We start from the raw sequence: 17978 nt of genomic DNA on the forward strand, positions 1-17978 counted from the left end.
ACTCTTTTTACTCCCTTAATTTTTCCTTGTCCTTCCTCTCCAATCTGTATTAATAAATAGCATACTATTAGATAAAATACTTTGGTTAACAGATTCCCATTGCTTGCCTCTGTCACGACTTCTGCCCGAAGTCGTTGCCTCTCCTTGTTCGGGCGGAGCTCTGCGTTCGACGTCACCGGTCCTCTAGCCATCATTGATCCATTTTTCATTTTCCATTGGTTTTGTCTTGTCTTCCCACACACCTGTTTTCCATCCCATTCATTACCTGTTGTGCATTTACCCTCTGTTTCCCCTCATGTCTTTGTCAGAGATTGTTTTATTGTCAGTGTAGTTTTATGTTGTATAGGTGCGCGTCGGGTCCTCGTACCCATGTTTGTTTATGTATGCACCTTTTAGTGTTATGGAGCATGTTACGTGGACTTTATTAAAAGACTCCATTTTACACTCCGTTTAACTCTCCTGCGCCTGACTTCCCTGCCACCTATACACCTATGCCTGACAGCCTCATTTTTGTATATTATCTCAAAAACATTGTTTGGAATAATAAATTGGCTCTCTGTAACCATATAACCATATCTTTACCTTTACCTTTCCTCCTATGTCTCCTTCACTCTTCTTCATATCCAGTCTTCCTCCTCTCCTTCCTCTTCACTGCTAATGTTATCCATGAACATTTCTAAATATATTTTCACACTACTTATAATGCCAAACCATTAAAATTGTAATCTACAAAAATATTCTCAGAATTAATTGTGCATTCATTTAATATAATCATATTTTCAAAATAGCCCGTCCACTGCATGTTTACATGTGAACGTTTTTTAACCTAGCTGCCATAACAGTAGCTAGCTAACTTAGTCTACATACTGTAGCTAACGTTAGCTAGCATAACCTATTTAAAACCTTATAGAGCAGATCATCTATCTACATAATAAATTGTGACATTAAAACATCACTAGCTAGTATCTCAAACAATTGTAACCTACCTGGCTTGAAAAGACATCTGTGGTGATGTTGTGGATTCACTTGATACTTGCTAGCTTCTAGCTGAGTTTTCCACAGACGTTTTCTCTAAAAGAAGAAGAGTGAATGAAGCTTAATGAAGCAGCCCCCTCTGTTGGCCTAAACAAGCACAACGCGATTGAGACGTCAATCAGTAGGCTCTACTGCCTGGTCTTTCTTGCCAAGTAAAATATTACACTTTTCGGTCTGTTTTTAACGCACAGTTAAAAACGGGGACATTTCCGGGGACAGCTCCAGCCACCAAAAACGAGGACTGTCCACGGAAAACGGTGACGTATGGTCACAATAGTATAACTGCTGTTCAACTGCAGTTATTCTGCCTTTACTGCATCCAAAATACCTCTGTTGACTACAGTTACTGCACTTTTACTGCAGTTTTTAAACTGTAATCATTTTTTGTAAGGGATCACTACAAAGCTATAGCCGGAGCGTCGTGGAACACACATTCCACGTCGTTCATTATTTGCCATAGAATGCACAGCCCCTCGTTGATTATCCCTTACATAACATTTGACTTATACGAATATCTTTCAACTCTCTTCACTTCCTGCTGAACTTTTCGGCCAGCCTATAACACTGTCACCAATAGGAGGACGAGGAGAGTATTTGGGCGTAATCGTGTCCATGACTACCAAAGCTCTGATGACACATTTTGAAACAACTTCCTTCCTTCCTTTTCTATTTCTATTTCTCTTTCTCTTCCTTTTCTTATTTTTTCTATTCTGTTCTATTCTGTTCTCTCTCTGTGTTAGCAATGTGCTGTGATATATATTTTTTGCTGAGTGATAACTCTCTCTCTCTCCCCCTTTCGTCTGCAGGTGATTCAGTTGCTATTGGAGGAGCACAGCCATTCCATGATGCAGAAATACATTGACTGCCTACCAACCTTTTGTTACCACCATACAATCCACACTTCAATGGGGCCTTTAATGTTTTACTGAGGATGAGAACACAGAGTGGGAGGAGGAAGAGGAGGGATGGAGCAGGTGGGAGGGCCAGACGTGGAGACTGATAGTTGAGGTACAACCCACTTCTGTCAGTCCAACTTTATTTGGAGAGTCCTGTTTAGTGTTGCAAAATTGCAGTAACTCCCAGGTTTTACAGAACTGCTTATTCCTTCCTGATTCCTGGAATCTTCCAACCGGGATACATTCATAGATGAGTTACTGGTTAGTGTTCAGTCGACAATCACTGTAAGCGGACAGCAACGGCCGTACTGCTGATTGTACTATTGTGTGTGTTTTTAAAGGTGACTGAAGAGCCATCATGTGAAGAGGGGCAGCTGCAGCTCTTTGAGAGTAACTATGGGGAGGAGGAGTCTTCCTGCAAACACATACAGTGCCTTTGCGAAAGTATTCGGCTCCCTTGAACTTTGCAACCTTTTGCCACATTTCAGGCTTCAAACATAAAGATATAAAACTGTATTTTTTTGTGAAGAATCAACAACAAGTGGGACACAATCATGAAGTGGAATGACATTTATTGGATATTTCAAACCTTTTTAACAAATCAAAAACTGAAAAATTGGGCGTGCAAAATTATTCTCTCCTTTTCTCTTTCTTCGTCTCTTTCAGCAGTCTGTGCTAACCCAAATCCAAACCTAGTGAATCGTTTTGTCCTTCTCAACAAGTAGGCCTGTGCCTCGTTCATATCGTATACATATTACAGTTTTCCGGTTCCGGTTGGAGCGAGCGGTCGCATCTACACTTCGGTCCGCAGGTAGTATAAATTTTCATTACATTTCATTACATTTCGTTATAGTACAACGGTTTGATTTGTCTTATCTTAGCAATTTCTTCTTAGCTAGCTACATAGCCGTCTTTGTATTAACGACAATTGCATATTATCGTATTTCGTCGTCCTAACGTATCTGCCCAGCAGCTAGCTAAGCAGCTAGCTAACATCCACTGTCCACTAGCACTGTAGAAACTATTACACTCAACTGAACGACTCGATTAGCGTAGTGTCAGCTAGCTACATAGTTGTCTTCGCTGTCTTTGTATCCAAGATAATTGTGCAGTTTAGAGTGTGTAGACTTAGAGTGATTATCTTAATTTACCGAGGTTAGCTAGCCAGCTATTTGTCGTCCTTAACGTAGGAAATGCTGCTAGCTAGCTAGCCAACAGCTAGCCAACCTCTACCGAATTGAACTCCAACTACCCGGTCAACATTCCGCGTCGCTCCACAGGTAGTATCACATCTTTCATTTCACTTCATTACAGTACAACGGTTTGTTTTGTTTGATCGTAGCTAGCCAGCTACATAGCCGTCTTTGTATCTAAGACAATTGTGTAGTCTAGAGCGATTTTCTAGGTTAGCTGGCCAGCTATTGTCGGTCTTTCAACGTAGCTAGCCAGCTAGCCCCCGAATAGCAGCACTGTAGTAACTATTACAGTACAACGGTTTGTTTTGTTTGATCGTAGCTAGCTAGCTACATAGCCATCTTTGTATCTAAGACAATTGTGTAGCCTAGAGCGATTTTCTAGGTTAGCTGGCCAGCTATTGTCGTTCTCTTAACGTAGCTAGCCAGCTAGCCCCCGAATAGCAGCACTGTAGTAACTATTACAGTACAACGGTTTGTTTTGTTTGATCGTAGCTAGCTAGCTACATAGCCGTCTTTGTATCTAAGTCAATTGTTTAGCCTAGAGCGATTTTCTAGGTTAGCTACATCGCAGCCACTACCAGCTAGCCTACTCCAGCAGTACTGTACCATTTCAATCATTTTAGTCTATAAGATTCTTGCTACGTAAGCTTAACTTTCTGAACATTCGAGACGTGTAGTCCACTTGTCATTCCAATCTCCTTTGCATTAGCGTAGCCTCTTCTGTACCCTGTCAACTATGTGTCTATCTATCCCTGTTCTCTCCTCTCTGCACAGACCATACAAACGCTCCACACCGCGTGGCCGCGGCCACCCTAATCTGGTGGTCCCAGCGCGCACGACCCACGTGGAGTTCCTGGTCTCCGGTAGCCTCTGGAACTGCCGATCTGCGGCCAACAAGGCAGAGTTCATCTCAGCCTATGCCTCCCTCCAGTCCCTCGACTTCCTGGCACTGACGGAAACATGGATCACCACAGATAACACTGCTACTCCTACTGCTCTCTCTTCGTCCGCCCACGTGTTCTCGCACACCCCGAGAGCTTCTGGTCAGCGGGGTGGTGGCACCGGGATCCTCATCTCTCCCAAGTGGTCATTCTCTCTCTCTCCCCTTACCCATCTATCTATCGCCTCCTTTGAATTCCATGCTGTCACAGTTACCAGCCCTTTCAAGCTTAACATCCTTATCATTTATCGCCCTCCAGGTTCCCTCGGAGAGTTCATCAATGAGCTTGATGCCTTGATAAGCTCCTTTCCTGAGGACGGCTCACCTCTCACAGTCCTGGGCGACTTTAACCTCCCCACGTCTACCTTTGACTCATTCCTCTCTGCCTCCTTCTTTCCACTCCTCTCCTCTTTTGACCTCACCCTCTCACCTTCCCCCTACTCACAAGGCAGGCAATACGCTCGACCTCATCTTTACTAGATGCTGTTCTTCCACTAACCTCATTGCAACTCCCCTCCAAGTCTCCGACCACTACCTTGTATCCTTTTCCCTCTCGCTCTCATCCAACACTTCCCACACTGCCCCTACTCGGATGGTATCGCGCCGTCCCAACCTTCGCTCTCTCTCCCCGCTACTCTCTCCTCTTCCATCCTATCATCTCTTCCCTCTGCTCATACCTTCTCCAACCTTTCTCCTGAGTCTGCCTCCTCAACCCTCCTCTCTTCCCTTTCTGCATCCTTTGACTCTCTATGTCCCCTATCCTCCAGGCCGGCTCGGTCCTCCCCTCCCGCTCCGTGGCTCGATGACTCATTGCGAGCTCACAGAACAGAGCTCCGGGCAGCCGAGCGGAAATGGAGGAAAACCGCCTCCCTGCGGACCTGGCATCCTTTCACTCCCTCCTCTCTGCATTTTCCTCCTCTGTCTCTGCTGCTAAAGCCACTTTCTACCACTCTAAATTCCAAGCATCTGCCTCTAACCCTAGGAAGCTCTTTGCCACCTTCTCCTCCCTCCTGAATCCTCCCCCCCCCCTCTCTGCAGATGACTTCGTCAACCATTTTGAAAAGAAGGCCGACGACATCCGATCCTCGTTTGCTAAGTCAAACGACACCGCTGGTTCTGCTCACACTGCCCTACCCTGTGCTCTGACCTCTTTCTCCCCTCTCTCTCCAGATGAAATCTCGCTTCTTGTGACGGCCGGCCGCCCAACAACCTGCCCGCTTGACCCTATCCCCTCCTCTCTTCTCCAGACCATCTCCGGGGACCTTCTCCCTTACCTCACCTCGCTCATCAACTCATCCCTGACCGCTGGCTACGTCCCTTCCGTCTTCAAGAGAGCGAGAGTTGCACCCCTTCTGAAAAAACCTACACTCGATCCCTCCGATGTCAACAACTACAGACCAGTATCCCTTCTTTCTTTTCTCTCCAAAACTCTTGAACGTGCCGTCCTTGGCCAGCTCTCCCACTATCTCTCTCAGAATTACCTTCTGATCCAAATCAGTCAGGTTTCAAGACTAGTCATTCAACTGAGACTGCTCTTCTCTGTATCACGGAGGCGCTCCGCACTGCTAAAGCTAACTCTCTCTCCTCTGCTCTCATCCTTCTAGACCTATCGGCTGCCTTCGATACTGTGAACCATCAGATCCTCCTCTCCACCCTCTCCGAGTTGGGCATCTCCGGCGCGGCCCACGCTTGGATTGCGTCCTACCTGACAGGTCGCTCCTACCAGGTGGCGTGGCGAGAATCTGTCTCCTCGCCACGCGCTCTCACCACTGGTGTCCCCCAGGGCTCTGTTCTAGGCCCTCTCCTATTCTCGCTATACACCAAGTCACTTGGCTCTGTCATAACCTCACATGGTCTCTCCTATCATTGCTATGCAGACGACACACAATTAATCTTCTCCTTTCCCCTTCTGATGACCAGGTGGCGAATCGCATCTCTGCATGTCTGGCAGACATATCAGTGTGGATGACGGATCACCACCTCAAGCTGAACCTCGGCAAGACGGAGCTGCTCTTCCTCCCGGGGAAGGACTGCCCGTTCCATGACCTCGCCATCACGGTTGACAACTCCGTTGTGTCGTCCTCCCAGAGCGCTAAGAACCTTGGCGTGATCCTGGACAACACCCTGTCGTTCTCAACCAACATCATGGCGGTGGCCCGTTCCTGTAGGTTCATGCTCTACAACATCCGCAGAGTACGACCCTGCCTCACACAGGAAGCGGCGCAGGTCCTAATCCAGGCACTTGTCATCTCCCGTCTGGATTACTGCAACTCGCTGTTGGCTGGGCTCCCTGCCTGTGCCATTAAACCCCTACAACTCATCCAGAACGCCGCAGCCCGTCTGGTGTTCAACCTTCCCAAGTTCTCTCACGTCACCCCGCTCCTCCGCTCTCTCCACTGGCTTCCAGTTGAAGCTCGCATCCGCTACAAGACCATGGTGCTTGCCTACGGAGCTGTGAGGGGAACGGCACCGCAGTACCTCCAGGCTCTGATCAGGCCCTACACCCAAGCAAGGGCACTGCGTTCATCCACCTCTGGCCTGCTCGCCTCCCTACCATTGAGGAAGTACAGTTCCCGCTCAGCCCAGTCAAAACTGTTCGCTGCTCTGGCCCCCAATGGTGGAACAAACTCCCTCACGACGCCAGGACAGCGGAGTCAATCACCACCTTCCGGAGACACCTGAAACCCCACCTCTTCAAGGAATACCTAGGATAAGATAAGTAATCCTTCTCACCCCCCTTAATGATTTAGATGCACTATTGTAAAGTGGCTGTTCCACTGGATGTCAGAAGGTGAATTCACCAATTTGTAAGTCGCTCTGGATAAGAGCGTCTGCTAAATGACTTAAATGTAAATGTAAATGTAAATATATATATAATATATATATATATATATATATATATATATATATATATATATATATATATATATATATATAAAACAAAACATATTGAGGATACAAATACACGTTTTGACGAGGAGCGCACAGGAGTCCTCTCTGGACTTTCGGACCCTGGCTGCCAGAGCGTGATGGAACTACAGGGCCCTGATTGATCACTACCGTTGTAGTTTGAGCGAGGATGTCGGGAATTGGCTTGCAGGGACACCACTCTCACCCGCAGAGGGCACACTGCCGGTCGGTGCTGGAGAGGACCCTCTGCCGGTCGGTGCTGGAGAGGTTCCTCTGGGAGTCGAGGCAGCAGGCAGGGCACTCTTGTGTCACCCCAGGTGAGTCGGCACCAGGCTCACCCAGAGCCCTCTGTTGCACACATGTTTGTGTATATTCATTTTCCTGAGTTTTCCCTGCATTCCCAGCAAAATGCACTCGTAAATTCAGGCACAGCTGGGAACTTTATTGACAGATCATTTGCCCATAGTTTAGGGATCCCTATTGTTCCAGTAGATATGCCCTTCCCAGTTCACGCCCTAGACAGTCAACCATTTGGGTCGGGGCTAATTAGGTAGGCCACCGCTCCACTGGGGATGGTGATGCGGGAGGATCACAAATCATTTTCCCCTTATTGATTCTGCTGCATTTCCCATAGTGCTTGGTATACCCTGGTTGGCCTGTCATGACCCCACTATTCCGTGGAAACAGAGGGCTCTCATGGGGTGGTTACGAGAGTGCTCGGGGAGGTGTTTAGGGGTTTCCATCAGTGCGACAACGGTGGAAAGTCCAGACCAGGTCTCCACTGTGAGCGTCACCTCTGAATATGCCGATTTGGCACTCACCTTCTGTAAGAAGAAGGCGACTAAATTACCACCCCATCGACGGGGGGATTGTGTGATAAATCTCCTGGTAGACGCTGCACTTCCCAGGAGTCATGTGTATCCCCTGTCACAAGAGGAGACGGCGACTATGGGAACATATGTCTCTGAATCCATGGAGCAGGGTACATTTGGCCCTCCACTTCACCTGCCTCCTCAAGTTCCTTTTTTGTGAAGAAGAAGGATGGAGATCTGCGCCCGTGTATTGACTATCGAGGCATCAACCAGTTCACGGTGAGGTACAGTTACCCCCTACCTCTCATAACCAGTGCGATTAAGTTAATGCACGGGGCGCGCTTCTTCACAAAATTGGATCTCAGGAGCGCTTACAACCTGGTGCGTATCCGGGAGGGGGATGAGTGGAAACAGCATTTATTATCACCTCAGGGCACTATGAGTACCTCGTCATGCCGTACGGGTTGATGAATGCTCCATTAGTCTTCCAGCCCTTTGTAGACAAGATTTTCTGGGACCTGCACGGGCAGGGTGTAGTGGTGTATATCAACGACTTTCTGATATACTCTGCTACACGCGCCGAGCATGTGTCCCTGGTGCGCAGAGTGCTTGGTCGACTGTTGGAGCATGACCTGTACATCAAGGCTGAGAAATGCCTGTTTTTCCAACAGTCCGTCTCCTTCCTAGGGTACCGCATTTCCACCTCAGGGGTGGAGATGGAGAGTGACCGCATTTCAGCCGTGCGTAATTGGCCGACTCCCACCACGGTAAAGGAAGTGCAGCGGTTTCTAGGGTTTGTTTATCCGGGGCTTTGGTCAGGTAGCGGCTCCCATTACCTCTCTGCTGAAGGGGGGACCTGTGCTTTGCAGTTGTCAGCTGAGGCGGACAGGGCTTTTGGTCAGTTGAGGGCTTTGTTTACCTCGGCTCTCGTGCTGGCTCATCCGGATACCTCTTTGGCATTCATAGTGGAGGTGGACGTGTCCTAGGCTTGGATAAGAGCCGTGCCCTCTCAGTGCTCGGGTACACCACCAAAGCTCTGCCCCTGTGCCTTCTTCTCAAAGAAGCTCAGCCATCAGGAGCGAAACTGTGACTTGGGGGACCGGGAATTGTTGGCTGTCGTCAAGGCTTTGAAGGTGTGGAGACATTTGCTTGAGGGGGCTAAACACCCTTTTTTCATCTGGACTGACCACCGCAATCTGGAGTACATCCGGGCGGCGAGGAGACTGAATCCTCGCCAGGCGAGGTGGGCCATTTTTTTCACCCGTTTTGTTTTCACAAAACGGGGTGGTGGGTGGGAGGGGGGGGGATTTCACGACTTCCGCCTAGGTCGGTCCCTCTCCTTGTTCGGGTGGCGTTCGGCGTCGATGTTACCGGTCTTCTAGCCATTGCTGATCCATCTTTCATTTTCCATTGGTTTTGTCTTTATTTTCTACACACCTAGTTTTCATTATACCAATTACATGTTAATGTATTTAACCCTCTGTTTCCCCCATGTTTGTTGTACGTGAATATTTCTATGTTCAGTTCCATTCATGATGGCTGACTTTTCGACGGGTGCTAATGTTTACCGTTGGTTATTGGCCAAGTGCATTTATTTACCTTGTGCCTTTGTTTTTTTGAGTAAAGTACGTTGCTCACCCATTTTTCTCTCCTGCGCCTGACTTCATGCACCAGATATACTCACCTTCTGACAGTTATCTCACGAACCTTGAGCTTGGAGAGACCAAACAGCATCTAGCAGTGACAAGAAGTCAAACAATCATTTTACTCATTCTGGGAGAAAAAACATCCTTCAAATGTCTTTGTGTGTCTTCTGTTGTCCATTTACAGTGCATTTATACAGATGAAGTACATTAGTAAAATGGAGACTGTCCATTAGCAGTAACAACTCAGTCACACAGCACATAATGACTTACATTCCACAGGCTGATCATGTAATTGTTTTATATACAGTACCATGAATGCACATTTGTACAGCATGGTCAACCAACCAGCAGGTTAGTTTTCTTAGGTGACGAGAGGTGGCTATAATACTGTAGGAGAGGTATTATAGCTATGATACATAGTGAAAGTATGCATGTGTTCTCAGTTCTTCATGTATAGTTTATAACCAGACATACAGTACTATTTACATAGAGAACAGCCCTCATACACGTCTGAAAGAAAGTCACCTTTATTGAATGAATATAAACAAGCTGGCCAACACTCAATAGTAATATTCTGATACAGCACATACAATAGCAAACGTCTGGGGCAGTGGAGACAGGCTCCTACAGTAGGTTTTAAAACACAGTATCCATGCTGAACAGAACATTCTCTCTCTTTCTCTCAGGGGGTTTCCTGCAACTGAGTGTTTTGATACTCTCTCTCTATTTCTTTATCTCTTACACATACACATGTGCTCACACACACACCTACAGTACACATACACACGTATGCATGCACACACACACACACACACACACACACACACACACACACACACACACACACACACACACTTCCCACATATTTTCACCCACAACATCCAAAAAATGAACTAACTCTCATAGCACTGCACAGGCTGTCTACTAGGGGGACACAATAGGTGAGGAGACACGCACCACTCTCAAACACAGCATCACGATGCAGAGGCAATTCATGTATGAGGACTGGAGCATCATTTTATTTTAACTTTATTTAACTAGGCAAGTCAGTTAAGAACAAATTCTTATTTTCAATGAGGGCCTAGGAACAGTGGGTTAACTGCCCATTCAGGGGCAGAACGACAGATTTTTAACGGGGATTTGAACTTGCAACCTTCTGGTTACTAGCCCAATGCTCTAACCACTAGGCTACCCTGCCGCCCCATCATGGGAAAAAGCGTACGTTCATTCAAGCAAATCTTTACTGTACAGTGGAAAATATTCACTTATACAAATAGTACAGTACCAAACTGACATATTCAATAAGCCAAACTGATTAAAACATTTAATCAAGAATAACTTAAATACAAACGCCATTGATAAGTAAAAAAAAAAATCTGCCATTGGTCAGTGTTTTGTTTCATCCAAAGGTTTGCATTTTCAACATCATGCAATAAATCAAATGCAACTTGTACACGACAAAGAAAGTGAATCTGTCTGCCTGTATTAGGCTTCTCATACTCTGAATCAGGTATTTTACTCCTTTGATTACTATTGGTGATGTCTGTTGGCCTTCAACTCCTGGGTTGTGTTCATTAGGCACCAAACAGAAGAAAAATGGACTGAAACGGGGAAGAAATGCTCATTCACATTTTCCGTTGCAAATTGCTACAGAAAACAAAAATAATGACTGATCAATTATTCTGATCTTTCCTCTGCAACATTTGCCACACTTTCCGTATGAGACTGGTTTCTGATATCTGTGGTTTTCCTGTGAACAAGCTCCACATCTACTTCTCTATTCAAACAATCCTCTCTGACACAGTCACCATCTTCTGTGAAGTCACACTAACAGTCTGTAGATGTCTGGTAAATGTCGTTGTTCATCCCTGATATGGCAGGTCATCTGTTTCTGGTCATCCTCCTTTTCGGTGAGTTATTCCTCCATTCCAAGTTCCATCATCTGTTAGTTCTTCAGGATTCTCTCTCCTCTTTTAATATTTTACTTCAGGAACTCTTTATATATTTCAGAATCTCATGTCTGTAATAATTGTGTCTTATTCCATTGATTATCATATTGATGTATTTTTCTCTATCATTATATTTTGTTCAGATCAGAATGAGTAGAGCTTGATAACATGCCCATGGATCCATTGTAGTATATGATACTTTACCAACTTGTGCAAAGTGTTCCTGTCTCACATGTTAATTTATTATTTAGAATGGCACATTTTCCTGATCAAGACCTATTTTGTTATTTCCAGACACCTTCCAATACATCGAAGCCCAAGGTCATCACCAAGGTCATCGTGAGTGTTTAAAACTAGAATTATTTACTTACATTTTTTTTGTTGGTCAAACTATTTTTACTACATAATTTTACAATCAATCACTCAAAGTTATCATGCTAACCTGAACTACATAATTGTAGATACACTGTTATCATCTAATAGACAAAAAAAGTGACTTAATTGTTTTTCTTTTTCAAATGTATATCAAGAGGTGCAATATCTATGAGTACTTAAACATTGAAAATTAATTTATAATTAAATGAAAAGTGACATCATCTCTCTGACCTCACAGACCTTCCTCCTCCCAGTCTGACAGTGAGGCCTGCAGTCATCAAAGAGAGAGACTCAGTTCAGCTGAGTTGTGAGACTCCTCCATCTCTCAGTGTGTTTAACTGTTACTTCTACATAAAAGGGAGGAAGAATCTTCCAGACAAATCCTGTACTCAGACACTCACAGGAACAGAGCTGCTCAAGAGGGCAGATCAAACGTTTCCAGATGTGGTCAAAGTGAAGTGTTACTATGATGTAGTGAGGTCTCACACATCTCCTTTAAGTAACCCTGTCTCAGTCACTGTTCGGGGTAAGTAGGTGGTTCATAAAATTATACACTTATAATACAGTATAATACACAATAATATAATAGTATAATATAGTAAATCTATAGAATGAAACACCATAATACATAGTTAAACCATATTTATTATGCAGATCCCTGAAAATGAGATCGATATTGTTGTATTTCAGAAACCGAAACAGATGTGCAATTTTGGCACGGAGCAGTGGGTGTGGCTTCTGGAGTGGCCATGTTACTGATGGGATTGACAGCTGTCTATCTCTGCTGGAGGACCAGTGAGTACTTCTGATTCTGCGTAACAAATAACTTGCAAACATTTTCCTTTTTCATATTAATGTAATTGCCTTTGACATGGGTTAATCTTTCAACTCCTTTTCGTGATGTTGTATAGGGTAGGCTACAATATATGGGGCAGCGAGGAATTGCATGCCCATAGTAAACATAAAAAAATCTGTCCAAAATTGATAATATATGCATATAATAATAATAATTGAATAGAAAACACTCTAAAGCTTCTAAAACCGTTCGAATTATGTCTGTATGTAAAGCAGAACTCACAGGGCAGCCATTCTCCCAAACTCTCTCTCATCAGGAAAGTTACCCCAACTTTGACGTAATCGCCCACACCCTTCCCAACCAGCTACGGATCTGGGAACAGTTTCTGTGTGGTCAGCGTGCTGTGTTCTTTCAATGGGGCGAGTAATGGAGAAAATCCCCGAGCTTTGGCCCGTTGGCGGGCAAAATACTGAAGTGTCACGAGAATTTAGCTGCGCGTCCTGGCGCAATTGTAGACAGGGCACTCATTGTTCCAGGTCGTCTGAGAAGAGTTGTGTTCTTTCGGTCGAATCGCCAATTGTTTTGTACGTTAATAACATCCTAAAGCTTGATTATGCACTTAGTTTGACAAGTTTAGTCGACATATAATATGTAATTTTGAAGTTTTGATGCGCAACTGTGCGGGACCAGAAGTCATTTTGGGTGCATTTCAGCTGAAGCTGTTAGCATATGCTAATACAAAGACACAACCTGAAACCAAACGATGTATTGGGTAAACTCCTTCCACTACATTCTGATCGAAGACCATCAAAGGTAAGGGAATATTTACGTTGTATTTTGTATTTCTGTTGACTCCAACATAGCAGAGAAATATTGCTTAAGCGCCGCCTCAGAATATTGCCCATTCTTGTTAAAAATAAATGTAACACAGCGGTTGCATTAAGAAGCAGTGTATCTTTCTAACTATATGTAGAACATGTATATTTAGTCAAAGTTTATGATGTGTATTGCTGTTATCTGGCGTTATCTGGCGGAGCTATTTATAATTTCTCCGGACATTTTTTTTTTAGCATTTTTTGAACATGGCGTCAATGTAAACGGAGATTTATTGATATAAATTGCATATTATTGTCCTATTACTGTCATCTGATGAAGATTTTCAAAAGGTTAGTGAATTATCTTTCTTTTAATCCTGCGTTTGTGATTGTGTCTTTTGCTTGACAATATGGCTACATATTGTATGTGTCCTAGTGGTGGTTTGATATACATATGTGCTATGTTTTCACCGTAAAACATTTTAAAAATCTGACTCGCTGGGTAGATGAACAAGGTGTTTATCTTTCATTTGAGCTATTGGACTTGTTAATGTGTGGAGGTTAAATATTTCTAAGAATATTTTTGCATTCTGTGCGCCATCTTTTGAGTTGAGCTTGGGGGGGTGCCCTTAGGGAACGTGTACCGTGATGTCGATATATTGAATATAATTAATCTAGCCTAATCTGTTTTTCAGGGAAAACCAATTCTCTGAGGTAAGAATTCCCTTGTGAATATGATGTAGATTGTATCAACAATTAGTTCTGTATTGTCCATGATGATATGTTCTTACCACAACCTTCTTATACATTTATTTTGTACAGACCTACAGCCAGACAGGATGATCACAGACAATGTATGTTCCAAACAAAATACACTTCAAACATACACAGCCACTACTAACTAAATCAACTACACACATACATGTACAAACACATATTCCAATTACATTTTCATTTATTTTCTGTTGTAGGTGATTTGGTGATGGGAGCTATGAGCAGTGCAGGCATGTTGGATTCAAGGGATGCTGGGATCTATTCTCTCATCACCTCTGTACCGTCCACGTTCTTTCCCTCAGGTTAGTTTGTAACAGAATGTCTTCTGTCCCTGTCTTCCCCACCTGGGACATACATGTCGGACCTTCAGCACAGTTATACTTTTCACTCAATGTCACCCGCACTAACTTAAAACATAAAATAAGGTGTTAGTCAGAGCATCTTGAAAGCGCGAGAACAGAGCTGTACATCTACAGGGTGGTTTGAGTCAGGAGGAGAAGTGCGAAGTGACATTAAACACAGCAAAGTAACACGGACACACACACAAACACACAAACTCTAACTCAGGCTCCCTCTGTGTTGTACAGGCCCTGTTGAAGAAAATGGAGAGTCACCTGAAAACGACAATGTAAGTTCAGAATCACCCAATGTGTTTGATGATTGTGATCGACTCTCAGTTTCAGACTGATGTTTCATCCATTTAGAATACATTACATTTACAGTACTGTGCATTCAAAGGACTGAAGTTAAACTGTTTCCTTTCTCTAGTCTGATATGTACCATGTATACAGCTCAATCCCCGACAGACCAGCAACCTCAGCCCAGCCGGATGGGTTGTACAGTCTTCTGCAGACACACTGACACTACACCTCTGGCTTTCTCTAGCTATGTCTCACACATCTCACACAAATACCCTCTTTCTCACGTGATGTCCTTTATTATCACTCTTCAATTTACTGTAAATACGAGTCTCTTAGCAGGTAATATATATTTTACATATGGACACCTGGCTTATGTTACATGCCTGTCCATAATATCTGTTACTGTGTTAGCATTTTTATTTTGGAGTTTGGAGCATAATTTTATTTTTTCCTCCTAGTAAATGCTGTATTTATGTATATTCTGTGTGATTCCTCCTTCCATAACGGTTGGATACAATTTCTTAAATAAATAATGTGTTCGGAGTCAAAATCGGTAAATACAGACAATTTAAAATCACAATATCATCAGTTAATCTATTGCATTATGAGGCTATATAGTGTTTGTCTACATTTACTTTGTACCAACATTGGAGTTAAACAAGCTGATATTTTTTGGGTCTTGATTGGGAATGACACTTTAACTAAGCTGCTGTAGTCATGAGGCATTTATAAGTTATATTCTTGATGAATCAATGGGTAGATATAATGAATTTATTGGCCCAAAAATGTATGTATTAACTGCAGATTGCCTCTTTAAGACACACATACTGTAGGCCTACAAATTGATTTAGCTTTTGCAGACACCTTTTCATCTTTCTTGGGTGGATCAGAAGATGGTGAAATTACTTATTTGGAGGCTGCTGCTTTTTTGGGGGTGGCATTATCAAGCTACTAATCTCAAATTAGACTATAAAAAAGTTGTCTTAAAAATAAAACTGTATTTTCTAGCCTCTAAATGGAATGGGATTCCAGCTTTATGTCCTTCAAGCAACTTCGCCAAAAACCACAGGATTAATCAGAACAGATTCTGACAATTAGGTAGCATTATTATTTTGCTGAATTCTTTACTGTCATGTTTATTTTCATTATATTTTAAATAACTTACAGGAAATAAACTTTATGACATTGTCTTTAAGCATTATGACCGACCTGTGTCACCTGGCCTAAATAAATACGCCTTATGACACTGTCAAGAAGGATTATGACCATCATATAGCAATTTCTTCTTAGCTAGCTACATAGCCGTCTTTGTATCAAAGATAATTGCGTAATTATCGTATTTCGTCGTCCTAACGTAGTCTACACTGCTATCTGCCCAGCAGCTAGCTAACGAATACCAGCACTGTAGAAACTATTACACTCAACTGAACGACTCGATTAGTGTAGTGTTAGCTAGCTACATAGTTGTCTTTGCTGTCTTCGTATCCAAGATAATTGTGTAGTTTAGAGTGTGTAGACTTAGAGTGATTATCTTAATTTACCGAGGTTAGCTAGCCAGCTATTTGTCGTCCTTAACGTAGGAGATACTGCTAGCTAGCTAGTCAACAGCTAGCCAACGTCTACCGAATAGAACTTCAACAACCCGGTCAACATTCTGCTTCGCTCCACAGGTAGTATCACATTTTCATTTCACTTCATTACAGTACAACGGTTTGATTTGTTTGATCGTAGCTAGCTAGCTACATAGCCGTCTTTGTATCTAAGACAATTGTGTAGTCTAGAGGCGATTTTCTAGGTTAGCTAGCCAGCTATTGTCGTTCTTTTAACGTAACGTAACGTAATCAACACTGCTAGCTAGCCAGCTAGCCCCCGAATAGCAGCACTGTAGAAACTATTACACTCGACGGAACGACTTGATTAGTGTAGTGTCAACAACGCAGCCACTGCCAGCTAGCCTACAAAGTCAACAACGCAGCCACTACCAGCTAGCCTACTCCAGCAGTACTGTATCATTTCAATCATTTTAGTCAATAAGATTCTTGCTACGTAAGCTTAACTTTCTGAACATTCGAGACGTGTAGTCCACTTGTCATTCCAATCTCCTTTGCATTAGCGTAGCCTCTTCTGTAGCCTGTCAACTATGTGTCTATCTATCCCTGTTCTCTCCTCTCTGCACAGACCATACAAACGCTCCACACCGCGTGGCCGCGGCCACCCTAATCTGGTGGTCCCAGCGCGCACGACCCACGTGGAGTTCCAGGTCTCCGGTAGCCTCTGGAACTGCCGATCTGCGGCCAACAAGGCAGAGTTCATCTCAGCCTATGCCTCCCTCCAGTCCTCGACTTCTTGGCACTGACGGAAACATGGATCACCACAGATAACACTGCTACTCCTACTGCTCTCTCTTCGTCCGCCCACGTGTTCTCGCACACCCCGAGAGCTTCTGGTCAGCGGGGTGGTGGCACCGGGATCCTCATCTCTCCCAAGTGGTCATTCTCTCTTTCTCCCCTTACCCATCTGTCTATCGCCTCCTTTGAATTCCATGCTGTCACAGTTACCAGCCCTTTCAAGCTTAACATCCTTATCATTTATCGCCCTCCAGGTTCCCTCGGAGAGTTCATCAATGAGCTTGATGCCTTGATAAGCTCATTTCCTGAGGACGGCTCACCTCTCACAGTCCTGGGCGACTTTAACCTCCCCACGTCTACCTTTGACTCATTCCTCTCTGCCTCCTTCTTTCCACTCCTCTCCTCTTTTGACCTCACCCTCTCACCTTCCCCCCTACTCACAAGGCAGGCAATACGCTCGACCTCATCTTTACTAGATGCTGTTCTTCCACTAACCTCATTGCAACTCACCTCCAAGTCTCCGACCACTACCTTGTATCCTTTTCACTCTCGCTCTCATCCAACACTTCCCACACTGCCCCTACTCGGATGGTATCGCGCCGTCCCAACCTTCGCTCTCTCTCCCCCGCTACTCTCTCCTCTTCCCATCCTATCATCTCTTCCCTCTGCTCAAACCTTCTCCAACCTATCTCTCTGATTCTGCCTCCTCAACCCTCCTCTCTTCCCCTTTCTGCATCCTTTGACTCTCCATGTCCCCTATCCTCCAGGCCGGCTCGGTCCTCCCCTCCCGCTCCGTGGCTCGATGACTCATTGCGAGCTCACAGAACAGGGCTCCGGGCAGCCGA

The 17978-nt window shown here is 44.3% G+C and overlaps 1 protein-coding gene and 1 pseudogene across 1 annotated transcript; both read left to right on the plus strand.

The window, feature by feature from the left end:
• Window positions 1–17978, plus strand: part of LOC135539671 (ERC protein 2-like) — a 364220-nt pseudogene that overhangs the window by 313384 nt on the left and 32858 nt on the right.
• Window positions 9923–16045, plus strand: LOC135539670 (uncharacterized). Its single transcript, XM_064965705.1, has 9 exons — window positions 9923–11345; window positions 11679–11723; window positions 11998–12285; window positions 12450–12554; window positions 14066–14084; window positions 14193–14224; window positions 14342–14446; window positions 14732–14772; window positions 14913–16045. The coding sequence occupies exons 1-9, from the start codon at window positions 11288–11290 to the stop codon at window positions 15003–15005; spliced, it is 786 nt and encodes a 261-aa protein (XP_064821777.1). The 5' UTR covers window positions 9923–11287; the 3' UTR covers window positions 15006–16045.

The sequence above is a fragment of the Oncorhynchus masou genome, chromosome 5, assembly GCF_036934945.1.
Source record: "Oncorhynchus masou masou isolate Uvic2021 chromosome 5, UVic_Omas_1.1, whole genome shotgun sequence".
NCBI lineage: Eukaryota > Metazoa > Chordata > Actinopteri > Salmoniformes > Salmonidae > Oncorhynchus > Oncorhynchus masou.